This window comes from Emys orbicularis, chromosome 7 (assembly GCF_028017835.1).
Source record: "Emys orbicularis isolate rEmyOrb1 chromosome 7, rEmyOrb1.hap1, whole genome shotgun sequence".
Lineage (NCBI taxonomy): Eukaryota > Metazoa > Chordata > Testudines > Emydidae > Emys > Emys orbicularis.
Window position 1 is genome coordinate 79345451 of NC_088689.1, and position 17543 is coordinate 79362993.

The 17543-nt window shown below is 49.1% G+C and overlaps 1 protein-coding gene across 1 annotated transcript in view; it reads right to left on the bottom strand.

Annotated features, from left to right (window-relative positions):
• Positions 1 to 293: 293 nt before the first annotated feature.
• Positions 294 to 17543, bottom strand: part of DAG1 (dystroglycan 1) — a 37411-nt gene continuing 20161 nt past the window's right edge. The window contains exon 2 of the mRNA XM_065408555.1: positions 294 to 2702. Within this exon, the coding sequence (XP_065264627.1) occupies positions 294 to 2702 (2409 nt within the window). The remainder of the gene's footprint in view (positions 2703 to 17543) is intronic.

Consider the following 17543-nt stretch of genomic DNA (forward strand, 5'->3'; position numbering starts at 1 on the left):
TCCCTTTTCACCAGTCCGCGGACGCGTCGAGAAGCCTGCCGTTAGAAATACGTTTGAGCCAAGAAGAATTTTCTATGAATAAAATAAAATAAAAGCTGTTAGGCAAAAATAAAATCAGTGTCCCAAAGTCTCCCCAGCACTCTGGTGAGCGAACGTTTCCGGAGAGGGGCTGGCTGCGGTTTGGGATTCTAAGTGGTGTTTCTGGTTGGCAATGGATTTGCAGGCCATCAGTCCCTACAGACAACCCTGGCACGGGACTAGAGGCCCCTACTCCGCAATGAATCTTTTGTTCATTAAGGGGGAACGTATGGAGGTGGAGACCTGTAGGGGGTCATGTTCTTCGGGCGGGAGCCTTTACCCTCCATGGGTGCTGTGAAAGGTGGGGGAGGCTGGTATGGAGGTGCATTGGGGTCTTCATCCCGCAATGGAGTATATTCCCCGATAGTGTCCTGGTTCAAGGGGGTGGTCTCTGGCATGTTCTGGTTTGGGTACTCTGGAGGGGGAAGAGGGGCTTTCTCCTCCTGAAGGATCAGGGGCATGCTGGAGGAAGGGGGAGGCTTGGAGTCATCCAGCTCGTCTGCGAATATGATCGGCACTCCCTTCTTGATGAAGGTGGCCTGATCTTCAATGGTGAGTTTGCCTTTTCTCTTCTTTCGATAACAGATCATGGCGATGATGCCAGCGATCAGCAGGATAGCAGCAACCACCACAGCAGGGATCACAGTGTGCAGGTACACGTCATCCTCGCTGCTCTTCTCGGGGTCTTTACCTGCCAACAATGTTGGGGTGGCTTCAGAGATAATCCTGCCATCTCTAGCCACTGGAATAAATTGAATGTGCCTGCAGCTGCCGGAGCCAACCACAGAAATATTTATGGGCCTGAACTCGGGCTCTAAGGCATTGGAGAAGGCTGGGCTAGGACCACCAGAGTCATCAGAGATTCTTTTGCTCAAGGCTCTGATCTGTTCTTTCGGGCATGGGTCCAGAGGCAGAGTGTTGTTTGTCCACTCCACTACAATGGAGCCCTTGGTGATGTTTTGTAAGGTAATTGTGCTGCTGTTCCGGTCGCCAAATGCAAAAGCCAGCTTCTTTACCAACTGAATCTTTTTATTGATGTCACTGGCCACTGCATTGTGGTCTCCATGGAATTTGGCTTTGAATTTAACTGGAGACTTGTCCCCATGTGGCCATTTGTGAACATGTATTTCAAAAGCATCCACGGCAGAGAGACCACCTTTGTCCGTGGCGTACATGAAATACTCATGCTTCCCTATGTGGCTGTGATCAGGCATTCCATACATTAGTTGACTAGTACTATTGAACTGGACCCAGGAGTTTTCTTCCACCATTTTCTGTTCTTTCAGTTTTAGAGTCAATTGCAGTTTATCCGTGGTTGTGTCTTCTTTATCATAGAATGTATCGGAAGGTATTTTAACCTCAAAGTAAGTGCCTTCCCATGCATCCACCCTGTCAATGTGGTTTGTCAGCCTTGGCGGCTCATTTGGCTCCCACACACGGGAAGGACCACTAATAGTAGTGCGTATGCGGGTTGGTGGAGAGGGGGTTTCCAACTTAGTGACTGGTGATCTGGTCGTGCCAGGAGGCTTGGTAGGTCGAGGAGTTTTGGGTCTTCTGGTAGGCCTTCGAGTTGTAGCTGTAGAGGAATCTGTTGTTGATGGTGTGCCTAGTTTCAGCGTGGTGACTCTTGGTTTCTTAGCAGTGGTTGTGGGTGGTGTAACCACAGCAGTAGGCTCTACATATCCAGTCACCGTTGGGCGAATCTGCCCAGGGATAGTACTGGTGGCTTCTACTACTCTGGTTGGCTGAATTGGTCCTAGAGTTGGTGTCTGAACAATGGCTCCTCTTGTTCTAATAGTAACTGTAGGTTTCCTAGGTAACGGTACAGGCTCTCTTACTGGAGGAGCTGTTGTTTCTGTGGGTGGTGTAATGGCTGGGGACGTGGGGGTGGGAACAATTCTGGTTGGTGGTTCCTGGATAGCAGTTGTAGGTGGCCCGATGGCAGTGACAGGTGTAGGGGTGGCATTGATCTGCCGCCTTATCCTCTTAGGAAGATGAGGTTTCTTGTTAGCAATGTGCCAGCCAACAACAGGGTAGCCAAGATGGGCAGACATGGCACCTTCTTTAGCAGGAGCTTCAACGTTGATGATGTTGGGAACACTATTTTGGCTCAAAGAACATCCCAATTTCCATGAGAGTAAGGCCCCATTTTCCACCACCTTCTTTGCATTTCCTGGCCCAGCCATGAAGGCTGACATGTCAAAGAGTCTATTATTTACAACAGGAACCAACTTCATGTTATGAAGTTCCAACTCTGAAAAACGTTTCATTCGGTTTAAAAGTTCAACCCTTTGCTTTGGTGTCATTTTTGTTAAGTCAGCATCCAAAATTACAGTCAGGATTGTGACTGGTTCCTCTGTGCCACACATGAATGGTGCTGCCTCATTCTGGTCTTGGGAAGCCACTCGTACTGACTGAGGTTCATTATGGTCTTCAGGGTGAACCTCAATGGAAAAGACATTGGTGGTCTGGGACACATAACTTCCATTGGGCTCCAGCTGCCCTGCATTCACTGAGATGTAATGCACACCCTTGTCAGTATCCAGGGGAAGACCTTCCAAGGTGCTACTCTTCGGTTCCCAATGCAGCCAAGAAGGCAAGGAGTCTCTCCCCGCTTCAGATATCTATGGCAGAGAAGGAGAGGTATGGTAAGGTACTGTTGCCTTTTAGAAATTAGTAAATAGACCAGTTTGATCACAATTAATGTTGACATTACAGGCTTTCAACAACTGATCTTGCAAGCACAAGAGATGTAAAAGGTAAATTCTAGCCAGAATACCAAGATTGATTTTTATTGCATGCATTTGCCCCAAAAACACTGAATGGCCTGAATAGAGGAGCAAAGCAAGTGGGTATTTAAAAATACTTCATCAAAGGGCTCTTGTCTCCATGATGTAAGCTCCCAAAGACCAGTAGGCACCACTATATGGGATAAGTATGTTATTTTCTGCTAAGGCACAAGTGCAATTCCAGGGTGGGGTTACACAAAAAGACATCTAGAGCTGGCCCGTGACAGTCAACTCGGGCTCACGGGTCTTGGGCTATTCCCTTGCTGTGTAAACTTCTGGGCCCAGGCTGGAGCCTGATCATAGAATCACAGAATATTAGGGTTGGAAGAGACCTCAGGAGGTCATCTAGTCCAACCCCCTGCTCAAAGCAGGACCAACACCAACTAAATCATCCCAGCCAAGGCTTTGTCAAGCCGGGCCTTAAAAACCTGTAAGGATGGAGATTCCACCACCTCCCTAGGTAACCCATTTCAGTGTTTCACCACCCTCCTAGTGAAATAGTGTTTCCTAATATCTAACCTAGACCTCCCCCAGTGCAACTTGATACCATTGCTTCTTGTTCTGTCATCTGCCACCACTGAGAACAACTTAGCTCCATCATCTTTGGAACCCCCCTTCAGGTAGCTGAAGGCTGCTATCAAATCCCCCCTCACTCTTCTCTTCTGCAGACTAAATAACCCCAGTTCCCTCAGCCTCTCCTCGTAAGTCATGTGCCCCAGCCCCCTAATCATTTTTGTTGCCCTCCGCTGGACTCTCTCCAATTTATCCACATCCCTTCTGTAGTGGATGCCCAGGTATGGCCTCACCAGTGTCGACTATAGGGGAATAATCACTTCTTTCGATCTGCTGGTAATGCTCCTACTAATACAGACCAATATGCTGTTGGCCTTCTTGGCAACCAGGGGACACTGTTGACTCATATCCAGCTTCTCATCCACTGTAATCCCCAGGTCCTTTTCTGCAGAACTGCTGCTTAGCCAGTCGGTCCCCAGCCTATAGCGGTGCATGGGATTCTTTCTTCCTAAGTGCAGGACTCGGCACTTATCCTTGTTGAACCTCATCAGATTTCTTTTGGCCCAATCCTCCAATTTGTCTAGGTCACTCTGGACCCTATCCCTACTTCTCCTCCCAGTTTAGTGTCATCTGCGAACTTGCTGAGGGTGCAATTAATCCCATCCTCCAGATCATTAATAAAGATGTTGAACAACACCGGCCCCAGGACCGACCCCTGGGGCACTCCACTTGATCTCTGGGACCCTTCCACCTTGCAGAGCCCCAGAGCCTGAAAGTCTACACAGCAATGACACAGCCCTGCAGCCCAAGACCAGCGAGCCTGAGTTGGCTGGCACGGGTCAGCCAAAAGTGTCTAGTTGCCGTGTAGACATACCCTAAGTCACAAGAACTATGAAGCTGAAATATTTTATTATCCCAGCACTATCTGAGCTACATATACCTACTAGAGCCACAAATTCAGATACCAGAGTCTAAGATAAAGATCTTCTTCACAATAGTACTGATTAAGCTAGTAAGTTTTCTGGCTTTGTCACAATTCATCTTCTTTCTGGAGTCTTCTACAAACCTAAGATGCCCAGAAGGAAATGATGGCATATCCACTTAGCCTCAGGCCCTCATCTGAGGCTCACAAGGATCTCCTGTCACTGGGGCGATTAACATGCCAGTTGCCCTTTTCACATGTAGCTCTTGATAACAGCAGAAATGAATCATTAAAGCCATGCTGCTATTTCCAGTGAAAGGGTTCTGCCCTTGGCTTTCCATCCTCCCGAGAGGACCAGAGGCCTGACTCTCCACTGCCTCCCCATACTCCTTGTGTGGCCATTTACACCAGAACAAAATGAGGGCCACCAGTTCAGCACGGCAGCACTTACCTCTGAGGTGCAGAGGCACATGGCAGTGGAGAATAAAACCGGGTGGAATGACTGATCACTGTTAACCTGTACTTGACAATCACTAGTTTGTACAAAAGGTTCAAACCATTTGATAGGAGTCAGTCCTATTCAAAACGAGACTACTATTCAGGAGTTTGACTTTCCTAGAACAGAAACAAAGGTGTGCTCCAGCCTGGCCCCCTGCACCCAAGAATTTGGAATATTTCATTTGTTGTTTTCCTGTAAGTTAATATTGGACGTTATTTTGTTATTTGTTGACTGACTTGGGGCCATGGTTAGTGGATCACTAACCTGAGTCTTTCCTTGAAATCCTGTTGTCTAATTTAGGAGTGGAAAGTTAATGTAAGTGAAGATGGGACTGCCATGTGCTGAGAAGGAAGATCAAGTTAAAGGTAAGTGCACCTAATCCCTCCAGCGTATTTTCAATGTGATTCCTACCAGTGTTCCACCCCCATCTTCCCAGCACACACCTGCCCTGCAGCTCTCAGATAACCCTGACCATACACACGTCTCTATGTGGGGCACAGGAGGGGAGAGACATAAATAAAACTATTTCCCCCAAGCTCTCTTAGCCATTTTGTTCATTTAGTGAGAAGTTCTGAGTTCGTTCTGAAATGTCAGCCAGCAGACAGCATGCCTCAATTTGCCAATCATTCTGTGTTACAGGGACTTTGCTTTCACTGCAAGCCGTTTGTCATCAGCACAGTTGACAGTCTGGAAAGATGCCAAGGTGCTTCCCCCTCCCCCCACATATAAAGAAAAACCACATGTGCAAAGCCACAGTATCTACTTCTGTGCCCATTCCTGCCTGCTCCGAAGCCCAGGTACTGGGCTCCCACTTACGGGACACCAACTGCACCTGCCAGGTGGCAGTTGTATGCTTCCAGCGTCCACTCAAGTTGTGTCTGTGTTATGGCCACTTCCCTCCATTCACAACAAAGAGCAGGTCTGACATATTGTGACACACTGTTTGCAAGGCCACTGCCACCACAGCAGGGCTTCCCAGTTCCCTCTGACTATATAGCAAGCCCTGGGGTTCTGCAGCAAAGTGGCAGTTTGCAGTGACCGATAAGGAAGTGGCTACTTTGGTGCCATTTCCCTCTCAATATTTATTTCGATATTAAGTGGATTAAATCCCATAGTTACACTGCAAGCTCTCTGGGTAGCTGAGCACACCATCCCTTCCTATGCTGGTACATAGCCTTGCACACATGCTGGCTTTACACTGGCAGCATGAAGGAGTTATTCACCTCTGGAAGGACAAGAAATGTAGCTTTGAAGACACCAACACAGATGCTGAAACATGACTCTGCAGCGAGTGGTGGATTCTATTGCTGAAGAACTGAGAACCACACAGGGCCCCAGCTACAATTCATAGTGGATTCCCTCCCCAAGCAGCACTTTAACACCTTAGCAAAGCTAAAGGTTTGCCCAGTGAACGGGGCCTACACTGGAGCTCAATGAGAACTGGGAGGCAGCAGAGTGATGCAAGAATTAAGTCACAGCTCCCACTGCTCCAGCCTGCAGTTTCTAATGCTACAAGCAGCTTCCTCTCACCACTGCAAGGTGTCCCCGCGCACAGGGGGATACTCAGGTTCCCTCGAGCCTGCTGGGTTTACTGCAGCCTAATGCAGTGCTGTGATTAAGCTCTCTCCAAGAAGGCCATTTTCATACCTCTGCAATTCTGTAAAGCTCACACATATTTCATAATCTGTCAGAACATAAAGCTGGACAAGACGGCCTTGTCATAGAACCAGACTGTAGGAATGCACATGAGGTTTGAGAGCAGTTGAAAAGAGAGGGTTGGAATGCTGGAGCTGGCTACCGAGCACGGGGTCTCTGCTTTAGGATAGCTGAATGAAAAAGCACCGAGATCAGTCATTACTCACTGACTATATTAGGTGCTGTAAGCATGGCTTCTGCCTTCTCCAACCTTCTCAGCTCCTCCCCCTCTCATCTGCAGTGGGATTTAGGGTCAGGGCAGACAGGCTCAGCCTAGTCACCAGACCAGAAGGAAGGCTTTGTGGATAAAGCACTGGACTGGAACTCAGGAGGTGTGTTCAACTCAGGGCTTGACCAGACTCAGTGTGTGACCTTTGACCTCGGCTCTCCATCTGTATGGTAAGGAGAATACCTAGTACCTTACCAGGCCGGTGGGTGACAATTCCCTTCATATGTGACAAGAGCAGACATGACATGCACCACAGAAAAGTCCTAGAGACGGCAGCAAGCAGAGCAAAGACTGTAAATGATTAGCAGCTAGACTAACAGAAATCCTTTTCCATTTGCAATTCAATCCAATGGGTCTGACCAGCCACTCTTGCTACCTGTGAGTTTTCGCAGCTCTTTACTCTGCTGCTCAACTAACAGTGAAATTATGCACATTGCTTTGTACCCTATTGTGAGCAGAAAAAGCGCAGTATCCCAGTGGCAGTGCTGGGCCTGCGCTAACAGGCCTCGTCTCCTGCTGACCTAAGCTTTCTACCTAGTTTTAGAATGTGGATACATGTTCTGGCGGCTAGCTGCAAAGTGCTGTCCCCTGAGAGCAGGTCTGACATATGAAGTCAAGTCTTCAAATACAAAGCTGAGTCTCAACATAACATTTTATTTGCATGTATTGTTTCCCACAGAATTTACCTAGCCAAGATGGGCAGGGATGTCCAAGAGAGTCCAGCAGAGGGCAACAAAAATGATTAGGGGGCTGGGGCACATGACTTATGAGGAGAGGCTGAGGGAACTGGACTTATTTAGCCTGCAGAAGGGAAGAGTGAGGGGGAATTTGATAGCAGCCTTCAACTACCTGAAGGGGGGTTCCAAAGAGGATGGAGCTAGGCTGCTCTCAGTGGTGGCAGATGACAGAACAAGGAGCAATGGTCTCAAGTTGCAGTAGTGGAGATCTAGGTTGGATATTAGAGAAAAACTATTTCACTAGGAGAGTGGTGAAGCACTGGAATGGATTACCTAGGGAGGTAGTGGAATTTCCATCCTTAGAGGTTTTTAAGGCCCAGCTTGACAAAGCCCTGGCTGGGATGATTTAGTTGGGGTTGGTCCTGCTTTGAGCAGGGGGTTGGACTAGATGACCTCTTGAGGTCTCTTCCAATCCTAATCTTCTATGATGCAACCCCATGCTCTGGGTGGCCCTAAGTCTCTGTTTGCCAGAAGCTGGGAATGGGTGACAGGGGCTGGATCACTCGATGATTGCCTGTTCTGCTCATTCCCTCTGAAGCACCTGGCACCGGCCACTGTCGGAAGACAGGATACTGGGCTAGATGGAAGATTTGTTTGACCCAGTATAGCTGTGCTTATAACCATGTTAAAAATATTAGAGCTGAAAAGTCAAGTGCTCCAAAGTTAGGAACTTCCAGAGTCAGGGATGCCTGTACAACCTTAATTCTGCCCTCACGTGTATTCAATTTGGATACAGCCTTTACTTACACAATCACTTTTTTCTACAGGACCCCTGCCTCAAGCAGTGCACAATATGGATGGTGCTCAGAGAATGAGGCAACTGCTTAATATTTCATTTTATCCTCATTGGGTGCTCCAATATCTTATTTACCGCACACCACCCAAATCCTGCACTGAATGTAGAACTGATTTCTCTGTGGCACTCATCACTGTGGTACAAATACCTCACAAACAATGAATCTGTTGTCACAATTCCGTTATTCCCATTTTACAGAAAGATTAAGGTCAAAATTTGCAGAAGTATTCACTGATTTTGGGTGTGTAACTTAAGACCCCCAGGGCCTTATATTGGCTTCCTGAATCACTACCCACTTCTGCCTTGTCCACCATCAATGCTATATACTGAATGTGGAAAAAACAGGATGCAATCCTATAATTAAAGACTGGAGCATAGCGCATATGCACAAGGGGGCCATTTCAGGTTGCAATAGCAACCCGAATTCTGGCATTTCCTAACTTTTAAGAGCTTGACTGTGCAACCTTAACATTTTTTTAATACCATTTCTTTTTGGAGGCAGATCTTAATTTTATAGACATTTCGAGTGGATCTCAGCTCCAAGAAAATAGCAGCTGCTGCTGTGGAGTTGAGTTTTCATGAATGCCTCCCACAAAACACAACCCAGCTCTTCACCCAATGGCAGCAGTGAGCAGCATCAGCAGCAGAGATCCAAGTCGTATGGATGTTCACCTCCTTCCCAGTGGCCTACCGTCTGAGAGTCTGCAGAGAGGTGCTGCCCACTGTAGATGTCTTTCCCCTTATCAGCTCCCTCTCCTTCCCTCATAGGTATTTGAGACATTCCCCTTTTTCCTCAGGGGCTGCTGCTCCTGCCCCACTCCTTACATGCAGCCATGTGGCTCCCTTTGGTTGGTAGCAGCCTGGTTCTGTCCTGCGATGTGACCATAGCAGTTACTGGGGGCAACACAGGCTTACATGACTGCGCCTACGGGAGTAATATTGGGATCTGCAATTTCCTCCAGGAATAGCAATGATGGAAGCTGCAGTGTAGACTGAGCATAGGATTTCAACCACAGCCACTGAGCCTGTACCCTCTCCACTCCACAGCTTGCACCACTGCTACCACTTGTGGGGAACAGTGGGCCCCCATTTTTGCGAGAGCAGACATGGCAGGAGAGCACAGCATGAGACAGATTTGCTCACAAAGGCAGCAGTTGCACTGGGCAGATATTAAAATCGTTAGAATGCTGGGTTGCACGTAACTCAGGTGTCAATGTATTGGAGCAGGAAATCCAAAGTCCTGTAGATACAGATTCTGAAACAAGGAACCAAGCCAAAGCAATGGCCTGTACCAGGCTGCTGATGGACCCTCCCATGTCACAATGGGGAGTGAGCAGTCTGTGATAGCTGCCTGGAATTCAGCTCTGAGACATGTACACATAGGAGATATGCCCTAATCTGCCTTTGGGAAAAAGGCATTTTTATGGCAATTTTTCCACACTTCATGTGCACTGCAGCAAGGCAGAGACAACACCCAGCCTGAAGGGAAGCGCTGCTCTTTACCTGAGCTCAGCATGGCAAGTGCAGCCTGCAAGAGCACAGGCCCGAGATATTGCTCTAGTCCCCAGGTAAAGCATTTGTGCAGCACATTGCCAGGTTACCATCAGATACCAGGTACAGGCAGCATGGCCCATGGAAGATGGGTCAGCTGTAGAAGAATGTCTCCTGTCCCCCACCCTAAGCCACGTTATCAGCCTGCCAGAAAGCAGAGTCACACAGGGAAAAGGGAGAGAGGCCACAGGTTAAGGGGGAGAAGTGGCTGAGGCTACTGTCCCCTATGGGAAGCCACCTTACCCATGTGTGCATTTCACAAAAGCAAGGGGAATTTTGCATTGTCCCCACAAGGTTCATAAGCCAGGACCGAATATATAATGAGATTTAGTTTAAACTGAATGCAAAAGCCTGAGTCAGACTGTACCACCCTTATTCATGCCAAAATTTGTCACTGACTTCCAGGCAGCTACATATGGAGTGGGGGACGGCAGAAATGGGGTTAAGTTAGGGCAAAGTTGTTAGGAAATTTAAGCACGTAAGTGGCAGCCTAAAGGATCTGGTTCTGCTGGCAGCGTTGCTTCAAATTATTTATAGTCCAACAAAACTTGAGGATAAGAGAACTTTTACAGTTCATGGTTAAACACACATATTGGGAAATGTAAATTAAGGCTGCACATGCAACTTTAACCATGGCCCCTGTGTGCACGTGACAGTACACTCTAATTACATGATCACATGCTATAACTCCAACATACAATCTTTCCCATAACCCTACTTTTTTTGTGATTGTGGACCACTCTGGCCATGCCAGAATGTCCAGGATTTATATACAACCTGCACAGCAAATGTTGCCTCTTTCACTGCACAGTTCACGAGATGAACTTTACATGGCTGGATGTTGTAGTGTGTTTGATAAATGGTGAGTAATCAGGTGTACTAGTAATGCATACATGTCTGGGGCAGAGTTTAAATGTGGGAGTTACCAGATTTCTAACCTTAGAATCATAGAATATTAGGGTTGGAAGAGACCTCAGGAGGTCATCTAGTCCAACCCCCTGCTCAAAGCAGGACCAACACCAACTAAATCATCTCAGCCACGGCTTTGTCAAGCCGGGCCTTAAAAACCTCTAAGGATGGAGATTCCACCACCTCCCTAGATAACCCATTCCAGTGCTTCACCACCCTCCTAGTGAAATAGTGTTTCCTAATATCCAACCTAGACCTCCCCCACTGCAACTTGAGACCATTGCTCCTTGTTCAGCCTTCCTGAGCTGAACATTAACAGTGCTTTTCACATGTAATTTCCAGGGGGGAGGGGGTGTTTGAAAAAAGCATCTCCACGCTCTGGAATAATTTGATCTCACACGATCCATTCTGTCCCAAGGCACTGTGAGGGATGCAATGGCACCCTGCATGTCACAGTGACAGAGCTGGCATTGGGGGCCATGCTATCCTAGGGTCCGGGGGTGTGAACTTCATGGTTTCCCACTTCAGGAAGTGGTAACTAAGTGGACAGAGCATTAACTGAAAGCTCTCACTGTTCTTGAAGGACATTTCTTCAGGAAAAGGTGTCCAGCACACAAAACCAGGATGCTGTAGCCAACTGCCATTTAAAGATCTGGAGACCTACCCTTGAGCCAGTGGAGTCTGAGTCAGTAAAACTGTACTGCAAGGTACTTGGGCCATAAGAAGTCACAGGCCTGTGGTAATTCCTGTTCTGTTAATGAAGTGGAACTGAGGAACTCAAAGCAAAGTTCCCTAGATTCACGGAAGCCTCTGTTGGTGGCCTAGAACTGAGGGATTGGCAAAACCCAGCCACACCCAGTTCCAGGCATCTTTCTATACAGACTTTGCACATGCCTAAACTTTGTGCTTTTGGACCTCAGTGTTAGCACACTTGGGACTCTCCCCATCCTCCTTCCTCTATGAAAGGTTAGACACGTGGACAATTACTGGAACACAGAGCTAAATCTTAGATGAAAAGTCAGTGAGCCTTGACTTCAGAGCAGACTCCGGTCGCTAAACTAAAGGAAGGAATATATGTAAATATAAACTTTGATACTAATTTATAAATAGTAACACTAAACGGGGAGTCCTTAACTTAGCCACCTTGGTCCAGTTCAGAGTTCTGTTCTCCATGAGGCACTTTGATAGCACCCCCCTAATCCACAGAGCACAGTGTTTTCTGCACTCCCTTGTCATGTTTGTGACAGTATGAACACTGGTAGAGTAACGAGAACCCTGGACTCTACTCTAGGAATGGGTTTAAAATACCATTTAAATGTATTTGTTAAGGCTACACACTGTTAATGATTTGAGATCACTTCATCAAGAGAAGCTTTCCAGTTTGCTGTGTACACAATCTCAGTGCCAAGTCTCCAAGCTCTGCCATTTCCTTCAAGGGTTCTAGTTTTGAAATACCTCCTCTGTTACTTGAGGAAAAAAAGGCTGCCTTTATTTTTCCAGTTATTTTGGAGATACTTATAAATGAGCCCTTAGCAGCTAAAGATCACACAAGCCTAGGGGCGTAGTGAAGACCCACCTAACACAGAAAAAAAAACCAGTTACAGACACAGACCTTCCGTAACTGTTGTTCGAGATGTGTTGCTCATGTCCGTTCTACATTAGGTGTACATGCGCTGCATGCGCCATTGCTGGAGATTTTTCCCTCAGTGGTATCTGTCGGGCTGGCTCTAGTGCCCTCTGGAGCTGCGCACATGTGCGCCACTATAAGGGGTTCCGCCGGCCCCGCACCCTCTCAGCTCCTTCTTGCCATCAACTCCGATAGCAGGGACAGAGTGCGGGTCATGGAATGGACACGAGCCACACATCTCAAGAACAACAGTTATGTAATATCAGTAACTTTTTTTGTTGAGTGCTTGCTCATGTCTATTCCATGCTAGGTGCTACTTATGAGTCGCCTAAGGTGGTGGGCTTGGAGTTCATGGATATGTGTACTGCAACACTGCTCTCCCGAACCCGGCATCATCTTGAGCCTGTTGATGACGGCGTACTACAGGGGTGGGCAACTAAGGCCCGGGGGCCGCATCCGGCCCTGCAGCCATTTTAATCTGGCCCTCAAGCTCCCACCAGGGAGCAGAGTCCGGGGCTTGCCCCACGCCCTGCATACCGTGGCTCCGCCTGGCTCCTGGAGCTGCCTGGCTGTGCTCCATGTAGAAGCCGGGGAAGGGAGGTAAGCACCGCCTGAAGTCTGCAACCCTGACCCCCTCCCAAACCCCTACCCCAGCCCATACCCCTCTGCTGCCCTTGAAACCCCTTGATCCCAGCCCAGAGCACCCTCCTGCACCCTCATCCCCAGCCCCACCACAGAGCCCGCACCCCACAGCCAGAGCCCTCACCCCCTCCTGCAACCCAATCCCCAATTTCGTGAGCATTCATGGCCAGCCCTACAATTTCCATATGCAGATGTGGCCCTCGGGCCAAAAAGTTTACCCACTCCTGGCATAGTAGGATGAGAAGGTAAGCACCAATGACCAGGTTGCGGCCCTACAGATGTGTTGGATCAGAACCTGGGCCAAAAACACTGCTGAAGAGGCCTCAGCTCTCGTGCAACGAGTGGTCAGGATGGCAGGCGGTGGAACATTCACCTGCTCATAACATGCCCGAATGCAGGAGGTTATCCAGGGTGAGATGTTCTAGGCTGAAAGAGGTAGGCCTTTCATCCTCTCTGCTATTGCCAGAAAAAATTATGTGGATCTGTGAAAGGGTTAGTCCTCTCAATCTAGAAGGCGAGGGCATGCCTACCGTCCAATGAGTGAAGCCATTGCTCTTCTGAATTCTTGTGTGGCTTCAGGAAGAAAACTGCCAGGAAAATGGCTTGGTTGCTATGGAACTGCGAGATTACCTTTGGCAGGAAGGCCGGATGGGGGTACAGTTGAACTTTGTCCTTCAAGAACACCGTGCTTCTGACATAAGGGCCCTGATTTCAGAAACCCTTCTGGCTGAGGTAATTGCTATCAGGAAGGCAACCTTCCAAGAGAGAAAGAGCAGAGGGCACAATGCTAGCGGCTCAAAGGGAGGGCCTGTGAGTTTCAATAGGACCAAGTTCAAACCCACAGGGGAATCAGTTCGCAAACCTGAGGGTAAAGTCTCTAACCCCTTAAGAAACCGGATTGTCATTTCGTGAGATAAAACTGGTGGGTGGAAGGCTGAAACTGCTTAATTCTGGGGCCAGACCTTGTTGTAGGTGAAGCAAGTATTCCAGAATAAACTGAAGAGAAAACAGTCGGAGAAAGGCCTTGTGGGGATGGCCATATTGAGAAATGCTTCCACTTGGCGAACTAGGTAGCCCTACTGGACAGCTTCCTATTACCCAGCAAGACCTGTTGAACTTGTTCCGAACAAGTTTGCTCCTCCAGGTTCAGCCATGGAGCTTCCCTACAGTCAGGTGAGGGACCAGACATTTGGGTGGAATAAATGGCCATGGTCTTGTGAGATCAGGTCCGGGTGGAGCGGGAGCGGTAGTGGGGGTGCTACTGATAAGTCTAGCAGCATGGCGAACCAGCATTGGCACTGCCATGCCAGGACTATAAGACTAACTCTCACTTTGTCCTGCTTGATTTTTAGAAGGACCTTCTGTACCAGAACTGGAGGAAATGCATAGAACTGTCCATGGAAGCAGGAAGGCATCTGAAAGGGAGCCTGGGCTGTGCCCACTCAGCAAGCAAAACTGATGGCTTTTCCTGTTCTGCCTGGTTGCAAACATCTACCTGAAGAGATCCCCACCTTTGGAAGATGAACCTGGTGACCTCTAGGTGAAGGGACAACTCATGGTGAGAGAAGGATTTGCTAAGGAGATCTGCCAGGGCATTCCAGGCTCCTGGAAGATGGGAGCCTCAAGGTGGATAGAGTGCTTCATGCAAAAGTCCCATAGATGGATGGCCTCACGACGAAGGAGCATGCTCCTCCCTGGGCAGACAAGCGCGCTCCTCCCTGCTTGTTGATGTAGACCATGGCCGCGGTGTTGTCCATCAGCATTTGCACTACTTTGCCTGTGAGCTGGGGAAGAAACACTTGGCAAGCTAAGCAGACCGCTCTGAACTCTCTGATGTTTATATGCAGAGAGAGCTCTTCCTGGGTCTGCAGGCCCTGAGTCCTGAGGCAATCGAGATGGGTTCCCCAACCTAGGCCTGAAGCATCTGACACTAGGGACACTGATGGCTGGGGGGCGACTTAGGGGGCACCCGCAATTGCCAAATGGGAGCCCTTCCACCAGTCGAGGGAGTTGAGGACCAGGGCTGGAACAATGAGAACCAAGTCCAAGTGGTGTCTGATTGGTGAGTACAGTGAAGCTAACCACCCCTGCAGGGGCCTGAGGCACAGCCTTGCGTGCCATACCATGTAAATGCATGCAGCCATGTGCCCCAGGAGCTTGAGGCAAACCCGGGCTGTTGTGATTGGATGGGCCATGACCTTGGATAGCAGGTCCAACATTGTCTGGAATCGAGCCTCTGGAAGGAAGGCTCTAGCCTGGTCGAGTTGAACACTGCCCCAATAAACTTGATTCTCTGTACTGGAATGAGAGTTGACTTTTGTCTGTTTATCAATAGGCCCAGTGCTCAGAAGGTAGCCTAGACCAGGCTGACACTGCTCTTTACTTGGGTCTCTGAGCGACCCTTGATCAGCCAGTCATCGAGGTTCAGGTAGACTTGAATGCCTCACCTTCTGAGGAAGGCTGCTACCACCACCATGCATTTTGTAAAAACCCAGGGGGCCATGGACAAAAGGGAGAGTGATGAATTGGTAACTGGTCTAGCAGCTACTCGTCGGGCCGGCTGTGGAACGCCCTGGAGTGGCACTGGTATGGCGCTCTATATACGACCCTGCCGGCCCGACCCCCCCTTCAGTTCCTTTTTGCCGGCTACTACGACAGAGAGGAAGGTGGGGGGGGGAATGGAATAGATATGAGCAACACATCTCGAAGAACAACAGTTACAAAAAGGTGAGTAACTGTTTTTTCTTCGAGTGCTTGCTCATATCAATTCCAGTTAGGTGACTTCTAAGCCTTATCTTGGAGGTGGGGTCGCAGTCAAGGTATTGCTGACCGAAGTACCGCTTTGCCGAAGGCTGCATTGTCCCTAGATTTGTGGATGATGGCATAGTGCGACATGAAAGTATGCACTGAAGACCACATCGCAGCCCAGCAGATCTCCTAGAGAGGTACATGGGCTAGGAAGGCTGTCGATGAGGCCTGCGCCTTCGTGGAGTGAGCTGTGATGGCAGACGGAGGAACCTTTGCCAAGTCATAACAAGCATGGATACATGTCGTGATCCAGGAGGAGATCCGCTGGGAAGAGATGGGCAAACCATTCATCCGCTCTGCTATAGCAACGAACAACTGGGTTGTCTTGTGGAACAGCTTTGTGCGATCGATATAGAAGGCAAGCGCCCTCCTGACATCCAGCGAGTGCAGCTGTTGTTTGTGAGGGCTGTTGTGCGGCTTTGGATAGAAGACTGGCAGGAAGATGTCCTGGCTAATATGGAGGCGAGACACCACCTTGGGAAGGAAAGCTGGATGAGGTCTAAGTTGTACCTTGTCCTTATGAAAGATAGTGTACGGAGGCTCACAGGTGAGGGCCCGTAGTTCAGACACGTGTCGTGCTGAGGTGATAACCACCAGAAAAGCAACCTTCCAAGAGAGGTAGAGGAGTGAACAAGAAGCTAACGGCTCGAAGGGAGGGCCCATGAGGTGGGAGAGGACTAGGTTAAGGTCCCAGCCCGGGATGGGGGGCTTCATCGGGGGATGTATCTTTTCCAGTCCTTTCAGGAAACGTCTGCAGTCTGGAATTCTGGGCTAGCAGCCTGAGATACTGCCTCGCCATGGTGGTGGGGAAGCTGCAAAGGGTGCTGATTATCTGCGAGAGGGACAGGTGACGTGTCTCTGGCAGGAATGCTCTTGCTTGAGTTGCATCCAGAATGGCTCCGATGAATTCTATCCTTTGAGTTGGGGTGAGCACTGATTTGTTGATGTTGAGAATGATACCTAATCGTTCGAACGTATCTCTGACTATCTGCACCTGCGATTCTACCTGCTGACAGGAGCGGCCCCAAAGGAGCCAGTCGTCCAGGTAAGGGTAGACATGCATGTGGTGGCAGGGGAGAAAAGCTGCTACAACCGCCATGCACTTGGTGAAGATGCGAGGTGCTGTGCACAGCCCGAATGGGAGGGCCGTGAACTGATAATGCACCTTGTTCACCACGAAACTGAGGAACCATCTGTGAGCCGGGGTGATAGATATGTGAAAATAAACGTTCTTCATATCGAGGGCGGCGTACCAGTCCCCCAGGTCTAGGGAAGTGATGATTTTGCTCAGGGAGACCATGCGGAACTTCAAGCTGGCTATGAGCTTGAGCTCCCGCAGGTCCAGGATGGGCCTGAGGCCCCCCCTTCGCTTTGGGGACGAGAAAGTATCCGGAGTAGAAACCCTTGCCTTTGAGCTCCCGAGGGACCTCCTCCACTGCTCTTAGAGTGAGGAGAGCCTGGACCTCCTGGACGAGAAGTTGCTCATAAGAGGGGTCCCTGAAGAGGGACGGGCAAGGGGGATGGGAGGGTGGGAAGGAGCAGAATTGGATAGACTATCCCGTCTCTACCGTGCGGAGCACCCACTGGTCCGACGTAATAAGGGACCATGCACGGTAGAAGTGGGATAGACGGTTCAGGAAAGGAGGGTGAATAACCGGGTTGTGGACTGGTAATCCATCCTCGTGTGCACCTTCAAAAGGGGTGCTTAGGGCCCAAAGGGGGGTTTGGATTTCCCCTGGCCCTACCCA